The 21,904-nt window shown below is 45.9% G+C and overlaps 1 protein-coding gene across 1 annotated transcript in view; it reads left to right on the top strand.

The window, feature by feature from the left end:
• The window catches only part of GLP1R (glucagon like peptide 1 receptor), a 347,609-nt gene that overhangs the window by 252,263 nt on the left and 73,442 nt on the right, over positions 1–21,904 (top strand). The window contains exons 4-5 of the mRNA XM_066595302.1: positions 4,436–4,557; positions 8,586–8,692. Of these exons, the coding sequence (XP_066451399.1) occupies positions 4,436–4,557; positions 8,586–8,692 (229 nt within the window). The remainder of the gene's footprint in view (positions 1–4,435; positions 4,558–8,585; positions 8,693–21,904) is intronic.

The raw sequence follows: 21,904 nt of genomic DNA on the forward strand, positions 1-21,904 counted from the left end.
AGAGATATGGGAGCAGAGCTGAGCTTACTACAGAGATATGGGAGCAGAGCTGAGCTTACTACAGAGATATGGGAGCAGAGCTGAGCTTACTACATACATATGGGAGCAGAGCTGAGCTTACTACAGAGATATGGGAGCAGAGCTGAGCTTACTACATACATATGGGAGCAGAGCTGAGCTTACTACATACATATGGGAGCAGAGCTGAGCTTACTACATACATATGGGAGCAGAGCTGAGCTTACTACATACATATGGGAGCAGAGCTGAGCTTACTACATACATATGGGAGCAGAGCTGAGCTTACTACAGAGATATGGGAGCAGAGCTGAGCTTACTACAGAGATATAGAACTTAGTTCAGCTAAAACCGAAGTGACTCCGACAGGTGAGCAATTTGTCGCTCAATGCCCTGTTGACGGCCATTTTCAGCAATAAGTCATACAATAATCACCCCGTGAACATAGATCTTCGGTTACTGCTTCTTAGGGCTCTTTCACACAACTGCACCGTACAAACTCCTCTAGTGAATGGATAGGCTGCATTCTCAGTGATGTCACCGCTGCTCTCTAGTGAATGGATAGGCTGCATTCTCAGTGATGTCACTGCTGCTCTCTAGTGAATGGGCAGGCTACATTCTCAGTGATGTCACCGCTGCTCTCTAGTGAATGGAGAGGCTGCATTCTCAGTGATGTCACCGCTGCTCTCTAGTGAATGGATAGGCTGCATTCTCAGTGATGTCACCGCTGCTCTCTTGTGAATGGACAAGCTGCATTCTCAGTGATGTCACCGATGCTCTCTAGTGAATGGACAGGCTGCATTCTCAGTGATGTCACCGCTGCTCTCTAGTGAATGGAGAGGCTGCATTCTCAGTGATGTCACCGCTGCTCTCTAGTGAATGGATAGGCTGCATTCTCAGTGATGTCACCGCTGCTCTCTAGTGAATGGACAGGCTGCATTCTCAGTGATGTCACCGATGCTCTCTAGTGAATGGACAGGCTGCATTCTCAGTGATGTCACCGATGCTCTCTAGTGAATGGACAGGCTGCATTCTCAGTGATGTCACCGCTGCTCTCTAGTGAATAGACAGGCTGCATTCTCAGTGATGTCACAGCTGCTCTCTAGTGTATGGACAGGCTGCATTCTCAGTGATGTCACCGCTGCTCTCTGTGAATGGATAGGCTGCATTCTCAGTGATGTCACCGCTGCTCTCTAGTGAATGGATAGGCTGCATTCTCAGTGATGTCACAGCTGCTCTCTAGTGAACGGACAGGCTGCATTCTCAGTGATGTCACCGCTGCTCTCTAGTGAATGGACAGGCTGCATTCTCAGTGATGTCACCGCTGCTCTCTGTGAATGGATACGCTGCATTCTCAGTGATGTCACCACTGTACTATGTGAATGGATAGGCTGCATTCTCAGTGATGTCACCGCTGCTCTCTAGTGAATGGATAGGCTGCATTCTCAGTGATGTCACCGCTGCTCTCTTGTGAATGGACAAGCTGCATTCTCAGTGATGTCACCGCTGCTCTCTAGTGAATGGATAGGCTGCATTCTCAGTGATGTCACCGCTGCTCTCTAGTGAATGGACAGGCTGCATTCTCAGTGATGTCACCGATGCTCTCTAGTGAATGGACAGGCTGCATTCTCAGTGATGTCACCGATGCTCTCTAGTGAATGGACAGGCTGCATTCTCAGTGATGTCACCGCTGCTCTCTAGTGAATGGACAGGCTGCATTCTCAGTGATGTCACAGCTGCTCTCTATTGAACGGACAGGCTGCATTCTCAGTGATGTCACCGCTGCTCTCTGTGAATGGATAGGCTGCATTCTCAGTGATGTCACCGCTGCTCTCTGTGAATGGATAGGCTGCATTCTCAGTGATGTCACCGCTGCTCTCTAGTGAATGGATAGGCTGCATTCTCAGTGATGTCACAGCTGCTCTCTAGTGAACGGACAGGCTGCATTCTCAGTGATGTCACCGCTGCTCTCTAGTGAATGGACAGGCTGCATTCTCAGTGATGTCACAGCTGCTCTCTAGTGAACGGACAGGCTGCATTCTCAGTGATGTCACCGCTGCTCTCTGTGAATGGATACGCTGCATTCTCAGTGATGTCACCACTGTTCTCTGTGAATGGATAGGCTGCATTCTCAGTGATGTCACCGCTGTTCTCTGTGAATGGATAGGCTGCATTCTCAGTGATGTCACCGCTGTTCTCTGTGAATGGATAGGCTGCATTCTCAGTGATGTCACCGCTGTTCTCTGTGAATGGATAGGCTGCATTCTCAGTGATGTCACCGCTGCTCTCTAGTGAATGGATAGGCTGCATTCTCAGTGATGTCACCGCTGTTCTCTGTGAATGGATAGGCTGCATTGTCAGTGATGTCACCGCTGCTCTCTAGTGAATGGACAGGCTGCATTCTCAGTGATGTCACAGCTGCTCTCTAGTGAACGGACAGGCTGCATTCTCAGTGATGTCACCGCTGCTCTCTGTGAATGGATAGGCTGCATTCTCAGTGATGTCACCGCTGTTCTCTGTGAATGGATAGGCTGCATTCTCAGTGATGTCATCGCTGCTCTCTAGTGAATGGATAGGCTGCATTCTCAGTGATGTTTCATTTCCACACCAGTAATTTGATGACTGATGGGATTTTTATTGGACACTTTATGGACTGTATAATGATGTGGAAAATGTGACAATAATTTATGATGCCGTATATAAAACTACAAACAAGAGGCGCCATCAGTCACTGTAACCAGTAAATTGTTTAGAGACGGTCGCGCTGGTTTTACAAGCTTCTGCAGTCATGGAATTCCTATGCTGTAAGCGAGACACAGATCATGTAACAAACAGAAATGAGTCGCTGGTGAGAGCCGTGACATCGCGCCGCGCGTTCCCTCCCGGGAGCCGGGGAACAATAACATTACAAACAGATGGAGTAGAAGAGAGTCGTTGTCGTATCAGTGAGTCGGCGCCATCAGTTCAGAGGGATTTCTGCTCCGCACCTGGAATCACATTATTAGAATGATATAATATCACATTTGTGGCGTCCTGCGGGAGATCATTATAATAAAATATTCCTGGAATACGGAGAAGAGAACAAGACACAAACTTGCAAAATAAGTCACCTCCCATAGAAGGGGCGATGAATCACCAAGGTCGAAGCTTTTTGCGATTGATCGTGAAAGCTTTCCCTTAAAATGCCCTTATAGGAGTCACCATAGATTACGGTTATTTGCATTACATATCGCCTCTTTTTGCCATGCACCATAGCACTCCATGAATAGAATACAAGACCTGCAGTAAAGACTGACACTTATACAGGGAACTATGGGAATAAATGCACAGTAGTGGTTCCTTAGTGCCCCTTCGTGCCACACACACTTTCATAGTGCCCTCTTTGTGCAGCACACAGTAATAATGTCTTCTCACAGTAATGATGCCCCTCTAATGCCCATTACACAAAGGATGCCCCCTCTAGCATCACCATACAGTAGTGATTCCCCTTTGCTGTAGAGGTTACCCCTTAGCACCCCCAGTGATGCCTCCACACAGTAAAGATTCCCCCTTATTGCACTCACACAGAAAAGGGGCTCTTATTGATGCCCCATTAGTGCACTACGCAATAATACCTCCTTAGTTTCCCCAGTGATGCCCCCTCTGTAATTTTTTTCCCCTTAGTGCCCCAGAGATTCCCCCAAAGATTCTTCTTAACACACCTACTAATGCCCTCTTGGTGCCTCCACAAACGGATGCTTTCACAGTCTTGTGTGATGCAGAGTGTTAAGGCAGCAGAAATGCAGTCCTAAGCTCTTGCTCACAGCCTCAAGGTTTGCGAGTTCAATCCCTGCATGGTTCAGGTAACCGGTTCAAGGTTGACTCAGCCTTCCATTCTTCCAAGGTCGGTAAAATGAGTACCCAGCCTTTTTAGTACCTCCATTGCCAACTCCAAATGCCTTCTTAGTACCTCCATTGATGCTTCCCACAATAGAAGTTCCTTAGAGGTGCCTCTCACACTAAAGATGCTCCCTTAGTGCCCCCACAGTACAGTTTCCTGCTTTTCGCCCCCATCACTTTGCAGGTTTGCATTGGTCACTGTGAACAGGCGCAATAACTTTACTGTATCGCATGTGCCTGCTGCAAGCGGTCGGCCGGGTGGATGGTGCAGTAGGTTGCTGGTGGCTTCCTGCTTCACCATAGCAGGCAACTGGATCTGTGTCCCAAGGATACAGATGCAATCAGGACATTAGTCATGCTAATGGGGCAGCGGGACAGTCCCCCAAATCAGGGACTGTCCTGCTGGATCTGAGACAGTTGGGTGGAATGCCATGCCGTTGTCAGGGCATGCTGGGAGTTGCAGTTCCACCACTGCTGGAGAGCACTGCTCTGTTTCAATGCAGATCTTAAGACCTTTTCTTCTTCTTCTTTTGCGCAGTGATTCAGGGCAGAGTCCTCCGTTACTGCACTCCGGAGGGGACGTGGCTCGTCAAAGAAACAAAGGACAATGGGACCATACCATGGAGGAACCTGACAGAATGTGAGGACCGATCACTCAAGGTAACTGCCATCATGCTTCAGGAGGGAGCAGAGAACTTTTATGCTTTGCTCATTGCTGCCCCCTGCTGGCTGATGCACTTCTTACTAGCTGCCAACAGGAGGAGTGGGGTAAGGGCCATAACAACAGCTCTGGACGCATTTATGGATTAGGCAGCACAGAAGAAAAACTATGGGAGCCTGTAGCACTAAATTGTAGCTATAAATGACCTTTAACCCCTTCAGGACCAGAGATTTATCACTTTTGGTTCATTTTTTTTATCCCTGCCTTCCAAGAGCCATAAGTTTTTAATTTTTAAAAGTTTTGAAATGGGGAAAAATTAAAAAGCAAATACTCTTGCGCCATCTGTGGTGGGTTTAGTTGTTACATTGCTTGCAGTAACGATGGTTAATGGACTTTGTTCCGTTGGTCAGTACGATTACTGCGAAACCAAATTTATATATATTTTCAAAAGTGTTTCTATTTTTAAAAAGTAAATAACATTTTTTTTTACCCACAAATTGCCTTCCATCGCCGGATTCTGAGACCCATAACTTTTTTTTCCTGTCAATTGGGCCGTGTGAGAGCTTATTTTCTGGGGAGAAGGGCGTATTCAGGCGACCGTATATTCACGCCGGACGATATACGGCGTCCCTCTCTGCAGGGGGAGGAGGCTGGAAGAGCCGGGAGCAGTGCTCTGAGCTCCCGCCCCCTCTCCGCCTACTCTCCAGCCCCTGCACTATTTGCAATAGGGGGAGGCGGGACAGGGGCGGAGCTAATTTTCAGAACTTACCCCGTCCCGCCCCCTCTTATTTCAAATAGTACAGAGGGGCGGAGAGGAGGCAGGAGCTCAGACTGCTCTTCCATTCTCCTCCCCCTGCAGAGAGAGACACCGTATATCGGCCGGCGTGAAAACCCAGCCGATATATGGTCGTCTGAATAAGCTGTAGTTTTTATTATTACCAATTTGCAATGCAAACATCTTTCCGATCACTTTTCATTCAATTTTTGGGGGAACTGGGATTTAAATACATAAATCACAATTCTACATTGTTTTTTTTTTTTTCTTATATTCTTCACCCTGAGGCTGCATTCACACGACCATATATCGCCTGGGTTTTCACGCCCAGCCGATATACGTCGTCTCTCTCTGCAGGGGGAGGAGGCTGGAAGAGCCAGGAGCAGTGCTGTGAGCTCCCGCCCCCTCTCCGTCTCCTCTCCACCCCCTACACTATTTGCAATGGGGAGAGGTGGGACGGGGCGGGTCTAATTTGCAGAGCTTAGCCCCGCCCCTGTCCTGCCTCCTTTCATTGCAAATAGTGCAGAGGAGCGGAGAGGGGGCGGAAGCTCAGTTCCTGCTCCTAGCTCTTCTATCCTCTCCCCCCCTGCAGATGAGGACGACGTATATCGGCTCGGCGTGAAAACCGCGCCGATATACGGTCGTCTGAATCCAGCGTAAAGGATAGATGTTGTGGTAGTTTAAAAATAATACAGTGATTTCAAATATGTGTGGTTTTTTTAAATTGTTTAGTTTTTTTATTAGGAAAAATGGGAAAATGTTTTTTGTTAGAACTTTTTCATATACTTTTTTTAACTGTTCAAAAAAATGTATTAAATCCTTTTTTAAAAACAGTTACTTAGCCCCAGTAGGGGACTTGAACTTGCGATCCTGTGTTCACTTGTGTTATATACTGCAATATTTCAGTATTGCAGTGTATAGCAAGTTTTTTGCATTGCCTTTCAAACCCTGTCTCAGGCAGGGCTTGATAGGAATCTATGTGTAGCAGCCCTGAGAGCCTTCAATAGGCTCCGGGTGGGATGTTAACCTATTGGCACCCTCTGATCATATGGTGGAGGTTGCCAATGAAGTGCGGGAACAGATCCACCCCTCCCTCTGACTGTTTAGACTCGCGGTCAGCTTTAAAGGTGGCTCCTAAACAGTTAACTGCCACATTTAGAGCTAACTCTGATTGTAGCAACTACTGGCAACTATCTGATGAGCCGCTGAGTATGGAACAGACTGGACTCCCGGGCCCGCTCCATACAGTGTCCGCCATGCAGGACATTTCTATGCGTTGGGCGGTCTTGACACGGTTAGGGATGACTCACAAAGTATCTGCAGAGTATTGTCCCTCCGAGTCATCCCAGACCTTGCAGGACTCTTGTACCATTACATCTTCAAAGTCATCCCTAATGCGCCAAACGTCCTACATTAGGATGCAACTGGAGAATTAGTCATGGCGGACGCTTCACAATCATGGAAAATGTCACTTAGGCGCATTTATCAGACTCATTAAACCAGCAGTAAAACATCCTCGTCTGGCGTCAGATCCACCGCGCATCACCTGCCGCCAACACATCCATCCTCGGCCCTCAGTGGGCACTCACGGTTGGCAGGAGAGATACTGCACCCCTGGGCCTTCACTATTGCAATGGACATCAGCAGCGAGACGGCAGACAAATCTCATCATGTAATACACTACTAAGGCAGGGATAACTACATTTAAAGGGACATGAACACCATTATTTAAAGTGAGCCTGGACAAACAAAAATGGCTGCAGCAGCTTGTCTGATGCACACTATGCATTAGTATACATCGGTAGCCTAAGATACTACTGCTATGATTGGCCAGCGCTGATCACATGAGCAGTTCTGGCCAATCAGAAGAGCATGTAGAGTCTTAGACTACCAATGTGTTCTGTGCGTCAGGTAGTCAGAGAAGTGGTTCAGCCATCGTTGTTTGTCCAGGGCTGGAGGTCCCTTTAAAAGGCGTGGAGACAGGTGGCTGCACGCCGCGGATGGTCAGTAATGGTCAGGGCATCCTGGAGGGGGTCGTTTTATCAAAATCTCAACAGATAATGCTCTGAGCCTCATCATCAGGGCTAGTTCACACGGGCGTCATTTTGGCGCTGAGTTAGCCACGCAAAAAAAATCACGACTAGCTCAGCCTCAAATCGGATGAACGAAGAAGAGCCGCGACTATTCACACGGCTGCCTGTGCCGAAATAACGCAGCAGTCCCGAAATTCCTCGGTCGGCAGAAGTACTATTTAATTACTTTAAATGCCTCCCTAGAGGCACCTGTCATCATTTGGCGGCACATGACGCAGCTAAACTCCCTCCCCCTCCCTTTTTCGGACGGCTCCCAATAGACTCCCATAGGATTTTATTGGAGCCTCCTGTGTTGGTCAGTCCAAACATAGGACATGTTCTATCATTTAGCGAACCAAGAAGGTTCGGCGTTGAAATAACGCGCCTATGTTCTATCTTTTGGCGCACGTTTTTCTAGGTGCGTCAAAAAATCATTTGTCTGAAGGAACCCATAGGAAACCATTGGCTCTAATGGAGGGGATTTTTTGACGCACGTACATCGCGTCAAAATGGCGCCGGTGTGAAAGAGCCCTTACCTGGCTGTGGGCGGGTGCATTAACCCTTTCCAATCCAATTTGTATCCTGGTTTTCCTAGGGGGCTTACTCTTTTTCTGCCGTTACACAACGGTGCTCTCTGCTGGCTAAAGCCAGTACTGCATGAGGTGACACGTTGGATAGGCTCGAACAGCAGAGAGGCTGGCAATATACAGTAAGAGAACCCCGACGGATGTCTTCCAACATCAGAGCTGTACAGTCTTAAATCATAATGTCTTCAAACGTCAGACAGTGGATTGGAAAGGGTTAAACACAGAGTGCGCTACTACCTGGAAAGTATAAGACTACATACTATACTTGGCGCCACATATAGAACCATCTCAGCAGGATCAATACTAGTGTAGTACTAGGTGTAAGGTGCCCACTTGGCTCAAAGCTTATCCCAATGTGCTACCAAGCGCCCACCATGGAAATGTGAAAGAACAAAAGGACATACGATACCCGGTGCCAAGTAAAATGTTCAGACTTTTGGAGTAAACGGGTGCAGCGGGCCCAGGGACTATGTCTAGGTAAGTTAGCGGAGGTTTTCAGGATTGAAAAGACCTTGCCATATGTAGATAGTGCATGACCTGTCAGGGCCTATAAATGGTGCCAGCTATGTGACCAACCTTTTCTCTATCCACAGGTCCAACCAGAAGAACACTTATCATCCCTGTCCATCATATACACCATAGGATACTCCCTGTCCTTCTCAGCACTCATCATCGCCACATTCATCCTGGTGATATTCAGGTAACTGCAGTTTACAGATTGAGCCCTTATACCCCACACTGCTATAACCTGGGTATAAGTGTATATGTACAGCTGGTATAAGTTACACATCTCCTGTATATAGTGATATGGAGCATGCTGGTATAACCTGGGTATCTTCTGTATATAATTATATATGTGCAGCTGGTATAAGCTATACATCTCTCTGTATATAGTGATATGGAACATGCCGGTATAACCTGGGTATCTCCTGTATATAATTATATATGTACAGCTGGTATAAGTTATACATCTACTGTATATAGTGATATGGGTTATGCTGGTATAATCTGGGTATCTCCTGTATATAATTATATATGTAGAGCAGGTATAAGTTATACATCTACTGTATATAGTGATATGGGTTATGCTGGTATAACCTGGGTATCTCCTGTATATAATTATATATGTACAGCTGGTATAAGTTATACATCTACTGTATATAGTGCTATGGAGCAGGCTGGTATAACCTGGGTATCTCCTGTATATAATTAAATATGTACAGCTGGTATAAGTTATACATCTCCCTGTATATAGTGATATGGAGCATGCTGGTATAACCTGGGTATCTCCTGTATATAATTATATATGTACCGCTGGTATAAGTTATACATCTCCCTGTATATAGTGATATGGACCATGCTGGTATAACCTGGGAATCTCCTGCATATAATTATATATGTACAGCTGGTATAAGTTATACATCTCCTGTATAAAGTGATATGGAGCCTTCTGGTATAACCTGGGTATCTCCTTATATAATTATATATGCACAGCAGGTATAGGTTATACACCTCCCTGTATACAGTGATATGGAGCATGCTGGTATAACCTGGGTATCTTCTGTGTATAATTATATATGTACAGCTGGTATAAGTTATACATCTCCTGTATAAAGTGATATGGAGCCTTCTGGTATAACCTTGGTGTCTCCTGTATATAATTATATATGTACAGCTGGTATAAGTTATACATCTCCTGTATATAGTGATATGGAGCATGCTGGTATAACCTGGGTATCTTCTGTGTATAATTATATATGTACAGCTGGTATAAGTTATACACCTCCCTGTATACAGTGATATAGAGCATGCTGGTATAACCTGGGTATCTCCTGTATATAATTACATATGTACAGCTGGTATAAGTTATACACCTCCCTGTATACAGTGATATAGAGCATGCTGGTATCACCTGGGCTCTCTGGATATAAAACAAGAGAAGAATTATAGATTTGACATGGAAGTCATCGATCTTCTAGATTGGATCTTTCTTTCATATCTGTGTTCCACCTGGAGGCGACTATAAATCCTCTTGTTGGAGTGTCGCTGATTAGTCAGATATTATAATCCCCCCTCCCCCATCCCCCAATGTAACAATAAATTCTCATTACATCTCTGGCTGTACATCTGCAGCTCATTGGTGGTGGTCCAGCGCAGAAGACTGCAATATTTCCCAAATTTCAGTATTCATAGTTTCTGATAATTGTGCTTATTTTGCCGGGTTTGTTTTCCTTCAGTTTTTGGGTCATTAGTGCAGTTTTTATGATGTCCTGATTGGCCGTTATATGACGATTATCCCATCACGTCGGAGGGGGATCTGACTGATTAGTTATTACTCTGCCCATTCCCTTGCACAGACATACATTCTCCGCCCCCTGCGCAGTTCTTGCGCTTTATTATCTTTATATTTGCATTTCTGGATGATTTAATGGGATGCTTTCACCGACATACAGAAGAGAAACAATTAAAGGGACAGTCCAAGAAAACGGATACATTGTATCATGCTTGGTGCGGGGCAGAGGGGGGGAGACCCCGCATCACCGCCAGCAATCATCCATCACCCATAATGTCTATTGGCCCTGTACACCACCCTTGTTTGATGCTGGACCCCCGCTCTATCAGACTCTTCACCCCCAGCGACACCGCCACCATAAAAAGGGGGAGAGAATGCGGCGGCGGTATCATACATTGTATTAATTAGCGCTATAAGTGCAGTGAGGCTCATTCATCTCGATGATGTTTTTGTAATCATTTTTCATTTTTCCCATAAGGCTTTGCAAGTATTTTGATGTAATTCTTCTTGTTTAACCCCTTAGTGACGCAGCCTCTTTTTTTCCGTCACATGGCCGTACGAGGGCTTCTTTTATGTGTGACGAGCTGTAGTTTTTATTGCGCTTTTTTTTTTTTCGTTTTTTATCTTTTTTTTTCCATTTTTTTATGTCTGTGATCCTATGATCATTCTGAGGGCTCAGTCACACGGGCGCCAATCCTCCCATGTTTCTGCACGATAAGACGGCCACACAAAGTGCGGACGACTCTCCGCATGACCAGCTCCATTGCCGGCCATGTGTTCTTTCTCCCGGCCGGTGGGGAGAGTCGTCCGCACCTGCAGTGCAGCGGTCTTATCGTGCAGAAACACGGTCAGATCGGCGCCCGTGTGACTGAGCCCTGATAATACATTGCAGTACTTCTATAGTGCAATGCATTATCGCCTATTGTAGAAGTCACAGCTCATGGCAGACTCGGACGCCATTGACCGTTTCTGTCCATAGGACGTAAATGTATGTCCATTTGCAGAAACTGTTTCTGACCCAGGACATGCATGTACGCCATGGGATGGGAAGCACTTAAAAATAGAATAGCAGAATTACAGTAAAGACTGACACTTATACAAGTAAAACAGTAGAAGTGAGTCAACAGTGCGGGGTAGAGACTTATATGTCATTCTAAGTTTATGGAAAGCTGGGTGACAACTCTGAAGACATTGAAACTACTGCAATTAGTGGTTGTCGCACATTTTTAACTGGCCATGTGCAATATTAAGAGGTCCTCAGCGCAATCTTTCCCCTTACTTACACAGAGGGTGGATAAAGAAAAGCAGCGCTAGAAATTGGGACCTTATAGTTAATGCGCCCTCTATCTCTTCTCTAGGACTCCCAAGTACTTTGCTGAAGTTTGGCAGGGGAGTCCTGCTTGGATCCCACTACCCGCTAGTATAAGAGAATAAAGGATGAGACAAACCTGCGCCCCCTCATTCAAGGGGTCCCAATGTGCACAGGCAGTGCACTAAGAAGAGGGATCGGAGGGGTGGGGGGTGAAGATCCCGCTTTCTGCAGAGACCAGAAGTCAGGTGACTGCTGCAGCCAATCAGAGGCTGCAGGGTCACCATTCTGAACTCCTGGCATCTTGTCCCCCATTATGTGAGTGTTGGTGGTAGGACAGTGAGCGGAAGAGAGGTAAGTACTGTTTCTTTTGTTATATTATCACATGCCCGGCCATTTTATTTTATTTTTTTAAATACTCCTACAACCCCTTTAAAGGCGTTCTCTCATCACAGACAATCCCTTTAATAGGAGAAGTAGTGCAGCAATCAACCAGTCTAGCTCCTGCGACCCCAGATTGGAATAGAGGGGTATGCCCTTAATTACTATGGTCCCTTATGATCCTGGGTGGTCTTTGCTTCACTTTGGAGGCTGCGGGGTGAATGCTGGGGTCTGTACTCCTGTCTACTGTTTAGAATGGGGGGTCACATACTTTTACATAGTAATGTCTCATACTTTGTTGTGAACTTTATTAGAAATACTAAATGCAAAGCGGTAATCAGTGACGAGCGCCATAGCCGGCTGCCATCGCCCCAAGGAAATGAGAATGAAAACTGGGAACAAAGTAACAGAAAAGCAATTAAATGCCACAAGAAGAAGGAGCGAGACGATAAATAGGATTGAGATCGGCGCGGTGAGCAGGAGGACGTGATAATAACCAGAGGCGCTGCGGACAACTCGTCAGGTGGTGATTGGCGCCGTCAGCAAAGTCAATTTAAGTGAAGCTGTGGCGGAGGACGAGTTCATACAGATCTGCTCTGAAAGCTCCGCTCAGCGCCATAAGGAAGGGGCGTACAGAAAGGTCCCATGGTGTAACTGGGAGAGCTGGGTGACAACCAATATGGCCGTCATTACAGGGTTAGTCATCCAGCTTTTCTAGCCCCCTGAAGAGCAATTTTTATCAGATTTCTTCTCTCCGATGGGGAAACTTAAAGGGGTTTTGCTGAACACTAAAGTTTGCTCATTCATTGGCTGGATGTTGTTCCTTTCTACACAATCCTATGATTGGACTATGCTAAGGGGCCTTAAAAGGAGTTTTACCAAGATCTGGAGTTGTACCCTGTCTTGTGGGTGTCCAACTGCTGGGACCGCCAACGAAAATGAGCATGGGGGTCCCAATGGATTGCACGGATGCGCTTATCAGCGCCATTCATTTCAATGGCAATGCCAGAAACAGTTGAGCATCAGTGATCAGCAATCGCCACTCCATTCATTTCTATTGCCAACCGCTGGTAAAAGTATTGGGCAGTGTAAAAAAGTGGCAGCAATTAGCTGAGGAGCGAGTGAGTAGTCATCTGTCAGCTTATCGTGTCTTGTTGGCAAGCGTCAGAATGCTCGCTGGCCAGCAGCACATCTCTCCATGTCAACGGGGAAGGAGTGCGGCCGACCAATGACCGCCCTAAGGGGACAGGTGATGGTAGTGATGAGCAGACTTCTTATTCATTTTCCTTCTTATTATTTTTGCTTCTTCTTCTATCTATCTTCTTTTTCTTTCTCCTTTGTCCCTCGTCTCTGTTTCTTTTTTCTTTAATCTTCCTTCGCCTTTTTTCCTTCTTATTTTTCCTTTTCATTATGTTCCCTTCTCCTCTCTCTCCTTCTCTTCTTCTTCTCCTCCTTCTAATTTTCTTTCTTCTTGTTTTTCTTAATTTTCCTTCCTTTCTCTCATTTTTCCTTTTCCTCCTTCTCATTGTTTCTTTTGTTTTTCATTATTTTTCCTCATTCTTATTCTTCTTTCTTCTTCTATTTCCTCCTCCTTCTTCTCCTTATTTTTTCTTTCAACTTATTTTTCTTTCTTCTCCTCTCCCTCCTTCTTCTTGTTTCCTTCTTTTGCATTATTTTTCCTTTTCCTCCTTCTACTCCTTATTTTTCCTTTCTCCTTTTTCCTTTCTTCTCTTTTTCTTCTCCTTTTTCCTTTCTTCTTTTTTTCTTCTCCTTTTTCCTTTCTTCTTTTTTTTCTTCTCCTTTTTCCTTTCTTCTTTTTTTTCTTCTCCTTTTTCCTTTCTTCTTTTTCTTCTTCTCCTTTTTCCTCTTTCATTTCTTGATTTTTTTCTTATTTTTCCTCCTCGGTCTTATTCTTTTCACGTTTCATTTTTTGTTCTTATTTTTCTTTATTCTCCTTCTATTTCCTCCTCCTCCTTATTCTTCTTACTTTTTCTTCTTTTGTCTCATTTCCTTTCTTCTCCTCCTTTTTTTCTTCTTCTTCTTCTTCTTCTTTCTTTTTAAAAGAAGGAAAAAGAAAGAAAACAAATATGAAGAAGAATGTTAGCAAATTCAGGTTCACTCCGAATCGAATTTTTGGTAAACTTTGACCGGAAACAGAGTTGGACTGTATCGGTCCGCTGAACACTAGTAGCAGCGATCATTCATCTGCATAACAGCGACTCTCAGTCTGTGTAAAAGAAATGCAACAAGCACCAATCAATATTCTGCTTCGATCAGCGCTCATTCTACGGACCAAGGATCGGCCCACATGAAAGGACCTCCTCTTAGACTGGCATGTTATACACTGATCTAAATCCAAAGTGCTCTGGCATAAAGTGCGCCAAAGTTATTAAGACCTTAGATAGAAGGGAGGCGCATGCCTCTTAATAAAGTTGGTGCATCTTTGTCTTCTGAGCAACAGAAAGTGAAATTCTTGTCCGCTGCGAGTCGGCGAGGTTAGCGATATAACTTATGTCAATTGCTGGTGTAAATAATTGTAAATCTTTGATGCTATGGGTGATCACGCCAATTTTGGGAACCACACCCACTTTTTTATAACAGGTGAACGCAGTATAGAAATGAAAAAAGTCACACATTTTTACCCAAATACAATACCCTATAATTCAGGCCAAAAGCAATATTCTAGTAATGGACGAATCCTTTCATTGGCTTCAGCTGATGCGTTTCACGGCCCCTCATAAGAGACCCCACAGTAAGAACCATCTCCACAGTAGTGGATCTTTGTGCATAAAACTTGACAGCATTCTTGTGGCACTGGAAATACTGCTTCAGTCATCTTTTAAGCTTATCGATTACATCACTCCAGTCACATCTAGAGCTGCGTTCCAAATGTTGCTGCTTTCCTCTTAGCTCACAGGCTTTGGGAGTAAATTTCTTTGGTGTGTCTGTAGGTTGTTGACAGATTCCAAGAGGCAATCAGCAGCATTATGAATGTAACTTTGCCCTGTAGGAATTATAAATATAAATGCAGCTTTGGATGTGACTGGAGTTAGAGAATATATGGAAAATAAAGCACAGTTACTCAGCCTTATAGAGGTGCACAATGCTGACGTATTCCAAGAGACACAATTATGAATGCAAGTTTAGATGTAACTGGAGTTTAGGAATTGTAAATGCAGCTCTGGATGTAACTGGAGTGATGTAACTTGAGGTGAGACATATGGAGGTATCTCTGGTGCACAGGGCAAACGTTTTCCAAAGATAAGCTGTAACTTTGGTTATATCTGCAGTATAGGAACTGTGAATGGATGCAACTGGAGTGATAAGGTAAGTAAATAGGAGTGACTTAGTCTTTTGCAGAGGTGTGCCTGGTGGAGACTGCAGACGAATTTCAAGAAATCCCAGAGAGTATTTAAAACATAACTTTCATTTTGTTTAAAAATGTGGGATCCCCATCAAACCCTAATTCACTATACTTGTGAAGGTAAGCGGGGTAACCATCCTGAAAAGGACGACCCCACACAGGAAAAGACCCCTGGAAGACCCTAATGAACTCTACTTTAGAGGAAATGATGAGGCAAAAGTGGCCCAACTGTTATGGGATCTGATAAATACACATAGCCCAAAATGGAAGAATATATACGCCAACCATCCGTGGTAGGTAAGTATCCAGAGGTAAGTATCGATAAATATCATCAGCAGAAGATGAATTGAATCATAATACTTATAGAGAAGATATTCCCAATATTCATATTAATCACGATTCCAATAATAAGCAGATTACACTCCTCATCGATTTCACAGTCGTTTTAACCCTACAATTTTCAATTTTCATGGCTCATCAGGGACCCAAATAGACATTGTGTCGTAGCAACAGTGTGGAAGGCTGCTTCCACACATGAACGCAGCACAGTGCCGGGAATTCAATTGCAGCGCTGTGCCACAACTTTACTTTCGCAGGGAGCAGCAGCCGGCAGCGTGTTTTAGCACCCCCCCCCCCCCCCACCAAAACAGACAAAGATAGAGCAGACAGCGCTTGAAAATCACAGAGCTAGAAAGCGCCGTCCAGCTCCGCGATGTCTGCGAGGCCCCATTGATTTCGATGGCAGCGTTATATCGCGAGTAATGCAGTGTTCAAAATCATAATCATCTGGACCAACATCGAACAAGAACTAATAGAATTCCATGAAAGATTCAATGCATTCCACCCCACCATAAACCTGACATTAAGCAACTCATACACTGAAGTCAACTTTTTGGACACCACTATAAAAATTTCAAACAACTCAATACAGACATCCCTATACCGAAAACCGATTGATCAGCCCACATACCTCAGATGGGACAGCTTCCACCCTAAACACATCAAAGTCCATTGTCTACAGCCAGGCCATCAGATAAAACCCGATCTGCTCCAACCCAACAGACAGAGAGGAACATCTATACCATCTAAAAAGGAAATTTATAAATCAGGGCTTCCATCCCACCTCAACTGATGGCCAAATCACCAGAGCCACCAGAATACCCAGAAATCACCAGAGCCAATGGGATACCCAGGAATCACCAGAGCCACCGGGATACCCAGAAATGACCAGAGCCACCGGGATACCCAGAAATGACCAGAGCCACCAGGATACCCAGAAATCACCAGAGCCACCAGGATACCCAGAAATCACCAGGGCCACCAGGATACCCAGAAATCACCAGGGCCACCAGGATACTCAGGAATCACCAGAGCCACCAGGATACTCAGGAATCACCAGAGCCACCAGAAGACCCAGGAATCACCAGAGCCACCAGGATACCCAGAAATCACCAGAGCCACCGGGATACCCAGGAATCACCAGAGCCACCAGGATACCCAGGAATCACCAGAGCCACCGGGATACCCAGAAATCACCAGACCCACCGGGATACCCAGGAATCACCAGAGCCACTAGGATACCCAGAAATCACCAGCGCCACCAGGATACTCAGGAATCACCAGAGCCACCAGGATACTCAGGAATCACCAGAGCCACCAGGAGACCCAGGAATCACCAGAGCCACCGGGATACCCAGAAATCACCAGCGCCACCAGGATACTCAGGAATCACCAGAGCCACCAGGATACTCAGGAATCACCAGAGCCACCAGGATACTCAGGAATCACCAGAGCCACCAGGAGACCCAGGAATCACCAGAGCCACTGGGATACCCATGAAGCATCAGAGCCACCAGGATACCCATGAAACACCAGAGCCACCAGGATACCCAGGAATCACCAGAGCCACCAGGAGACCCAGGAATCAACTACTCCAATACAAGGAGAAGGATGGAAATTGCCGTGTACCTCTAGTAGTGACCTACAATCCACAGCTAGAGGTACTAAGGAAAACCGCAAAGAAACTCCACCATACCCTGCACAAGGATGACAGTCTGACCACCATATTCCCGGACCCTCCGCTTCTGTGTTACAGGCAACCTCTCTGTGTTACAGGCAACCTCTCTGAACTCTATAATCAGGAGTGCATTGCCCTCTGACATACAAAAAGGAACTTATCCCTGTAATATAAGGAGCTGCAAGACCTGCTCACATGTACGGACCACGGACAGGATACAAATCCCCAACACACAGCAGGACTATAAGATCCCGGGGACATTCACATGTTCCATGTCTGATGTTGTGTATCTGATCATGTGCAGTAAACGTCCTGTTGGGGGTCTTTATATCGGAAAAACAGGACAAAAACTGAAAGCGAGGATGAGGTCTCATCGCCACACGAGCAAAGAGAGAAAAACAGAATTATTTTTTTTGACTTGTCCTATCTTTTGATGGCACCACGCTGGTGGCTCCGTAGTCTCCTATGGGAGTCAATGCGTGCCGGACAGCAAAGGGAGGGGGAGGGAGTTTAACATCCCCATGGGGATGAAGGGAGTCCCTCCCTGTGGGAATACCTGTGATGGGGGATTCCTTTCATCTCCACGGGGACTCCCTTCACCTCCCCAGGGATTCCCTTCATCCCCGCAGGGATGACTTTCATTGTTCTCGCATCCGAGGAATTTCGGGGCTGCACTGCAAGACACCTTGGCCAGCCATGTAAACTCGCGGAGAATAGCCACAACATGGTCACAGCTATTCTACGTTCACATGATTTAGCGCTCCGTTAGCCACAATTTTTAAGCGTGACTATCGGAGCACTAAAATGATGTTCATGTGAGAGAGGCCTCCGATTACTTTCACACGGGTTGACTGACTGATGCTTAAGCACCCGACACCCGTCCCAACGATTATCGCTCCTGTGCTTTTACAGAGGCGCAATATACGCTCACTGGAGGCGGAGCGCGCCAAAGATGTCTACTGGTCGCTTCCTCCATTCGCAGTAAACAGGCTGTCACTCCTTGCCTGTTTACATGGATTGATAGTCGCTTGGTTTTTAGGTGAGCTCGCAATTTTCGCTCACTTGCCCTGTTGGCTCTTGTGTTTACATGGGACGGCAGTCACCCATAATCGCTGTTTTGAGCGATCACTTAGGCGACTATCGGCCCACGTAGACATACCCCTATAGATGTGTGTCTGGTGGAAAGTGATGACAGATTCCAAAGATCCACCAGCCGTGGTGTGACTGTAACTGGAGTGCAGCGACTATGAATGCAGCTCTGGCTGTGACTGGAGTATAATAAATAATGTATGAGCATTACAGATTACCGGACTGTGCCAGACGACTCCTCACAGTTGGACTTCCTCTGCTTTTCAGAGTGGATGTTCTGTTACAGTTGAATACCCCGGAGATTGGATGCAGGATCCGTCATTGCGGCGGACGCTGCAGTCGCCTCTCATAACTCGCCGGACCCGCACTGCAGACAGATTCAATAGTCATTCAGTTTGCATAAATTTGAATATATTAATGATTAACGGGCATAAAAACGACTGTGAGGAGCCAGCTGTAAATTCTGCAAATAGACGCTATTCATCCCTCTGCGTAAATCTTGGCTTTCGTTTGTCTGGATGTCGTTGCAATGTTCTCGTCATGGACATTACTAAATGCGGAGTCGTGTATTTAGATTTGCTCTGCGGCTTCACACGAAGGAAAAGTGGAGGATCCTCGTCAGTTCGGCTGATCAGAGGATGATGGGATCTGTAGGGCTGCTACCACTAGGGGGAGCTGACTATATACAGACCTATACTGCTCCCATTCACCTCAGTAAGAGTACAGTATGCAGTGTTTTCCTGAGCTCCCTCTAGTGGTGGCTGCCAGCATGCAGAAAGCTATCATGTTACTCTATGTTAGCAACAACTAACCTCTCTAGTACTGGGGAGCCGCTTCAAATTTAGAACTGGGTCCACACAATGCGGAAAATTTCCTTTATGTATTTGTTGCAAACCAGAATACCCATGTACCTACGAGTGATATGTGGTTCTTGCCCCTCATCAGTGTACAGTAGCATTCTGGTTGGTAGGGTTGGAGGATTGTTCCATCACTCATTTCCATGGCCTATAAGACTCCTTTCACCCTTGTGGTGATCTCTATAAGCAGAAGCATTACTCCCCGGACTGATATTGATGACCTCTGCTCAGCCAACAGAAACAGCTGGCTGTACCTGGATATTCTGGTCTGGCTTATAACCCCATGTGTCTATTGAAAGGCTGGATACTGACTCAGACCTACCAATAGGTGGTGCTGTGGTTGATCGTTCCATTACTCATTTGCATAGCTTTCTCCCAAGGAGCATTGAATGTCCTAAAAGACTCCCTACACCAACATGGTACTCTCCCCAAGGAATGCTATACTGCTGGAAAGGAAAATTCTGATCTGGGGATCCCCAGCATGTCTTGAGGGTTCATTCACATGGGGTGTTTTTATGCTGTACAATCTGCAGTTTGCGTTTGTTCTCAAATTAAAATTTGGTACGTAAAATTGGTTGGCTGGAAAAGATAGCATACATGGTGCGCATTCGGATCGGCCACTTTTATGCTAACTCCTATGGGAGCTTATGAGAGCTGCCTGAAAAGGAAGGTAGTTTAGCAGCGGCTCTGCTAAACTCCCTCCCCCTTACCTCCCCCTCTACGCCCCTTGCCAGCTGCCAACAAAAGGAGGGGTGAGAGATTAGCACACCTGCTCTGCTAAGCTCCCACCCCGTCCCCTGCCGGCAAGGGGCGGAGAGGGGGCGTGAGTTTAAAACACTAGCTCCCACCCCGTCCCGCCCCCTCCCTTTGCCGGCAAGAGGCGGTGAGGGAAGGGAATGGGGAGGGAGTTTAGCAGTATTCCGGTCTGTGGCGTATACTCACCACAGCCCGGTCATCTGAATGGGCGTTAAAATGGAAGATGCAGCCACGACTTGGTTGCAGCTACCTCTCGTTCATGCGATTTTTCGGCCAAAATTGCAGCACCCATGTGAAGGAGCCTTCATAGTGCAAATGGAAAGGGGTCATCCAAACCTCATCCAATGCTCCCCCTTTAACCCCTTCCCACCCCACGTCTAAAGGCCCATGTACATGCAAAGATAGTCTTTCAAATGATTAAAAGATTAAACGTTTTAGCGATTGTTTTTTTTTTTGCAGAAAGTGTGTTAATAGCCAGTAATGTCCTTTAACACTTTATCATCTTCATTTGCATGTAAAAGGGCCTCCAGGAGCTGTTTGCAGAGCCCAGTATGTGATTAATCACATGCCCTGCTGTGCACACAGCCATATTGTTCTCCTCGAGCCTGCCGGCAGGTTACAATGTGATCTCCTGACTCCTGTGGAGAACACAGCATGCGGTCTATTGAGAGACACTTTATCTCTCTGCAGCTGAACAATGGATTTTAGGTTCACCTAAAAATCATCATTCAGATGAAAACTGCACGATGGCGGCGTTTAAACGTAACGATTATCACTCATTTTCGGTCGCTTGAACGAATTTTGAGCAATGATCGTTACGTGTAGATGGGCCCTTAGACTGTATATTATTATTGTGGGCAGGAGGCAATGATACAAAATCCTGTATACTTATGGAATAGTGATGCATGGGAGCTGAGCCCACACAGCCGACCCCAGCTGTTGGCAGACCCTCTGGGAAGCAGAGCTAGCAGTATTCATGCAGCATAATGCCGCGTGGCTCCGTGACTGTAAGGTTATAATATGACCTCGATTATTCATCGGTCACCTCCACATTATGGACGTGTCTCTTCTGCATACATTTACATGTATTTACTACTCCATAGGGAGGAGAAAAGCAGCAACTGAGGAGGGATATGTGCATAATGTACAGTGAGTTATCACAGCGGCTATATTAGACGTTCTACAAATCCACGTACAATGTTGCAAGGAGACCTGTTGTATGACGGACTCCATAGTGTACATGAAATGTATGTAATTGCTGCACTATAAAGGTTTAAAGGGACTTATTATTGATGACACATCTGCAGGACAGATCATCAATTGGTTATCGGTAGGGCACCCCGCCAATCAGCTGTTTGCCTGGTCTGCTGTCATTGCGGACAGAGATGGAAGCAGATAGCATTCTTCATAGTTCATAGCCCAGATTGGTATTGCAGTGAATTCAATGGGAGCTGTGCCTGCAATACCAACCCAGGCCACTGCATTATGCACGGAGCTGTCTGCTTCCAGTTGTATCTGCAGTGACAGTGGGCCAGGCAAACACCTGATTGGTGGACCTCCAACAATCAACTAAACCGTTCTACAATTTTGTTCAGATATTAAATGTGTATGAGTGTCCAGGCCTGTGTTTCCGTTATTGTATTTGTCACAGCTGTGGCTTACGTGCGCCTTTACATTTAGGCCGATCGACACGGCCGGGCCGGATTCTACATAGATTATCCTAGGAGTGTATTGTTAATCCACATTTTGCACACAAAAAACTGGTGCCACTCTCCTCTAGTTCTGTGCTGACTATATTAAGCATTTTCAGAGCACAGGACAAGAAGTGTTTTCATGGGAGCCTGGA

The sequence above is a fragment of the Eleutherodactylus coqui genome, chromosome 3 (genome assembly GCF_035609145.1).
Source record: "Eleutherodactylus coqui strain aEleCoq1 chromosome 3, aEleCoq1.hap1, whole genome shotgun sequence".
NCBI lineage: Eukaryota > Metazoa > Chordata > Amphibia > Anura > Eleutherodactylidae > Eleutherodactylus > Eleutherodactylus coqui.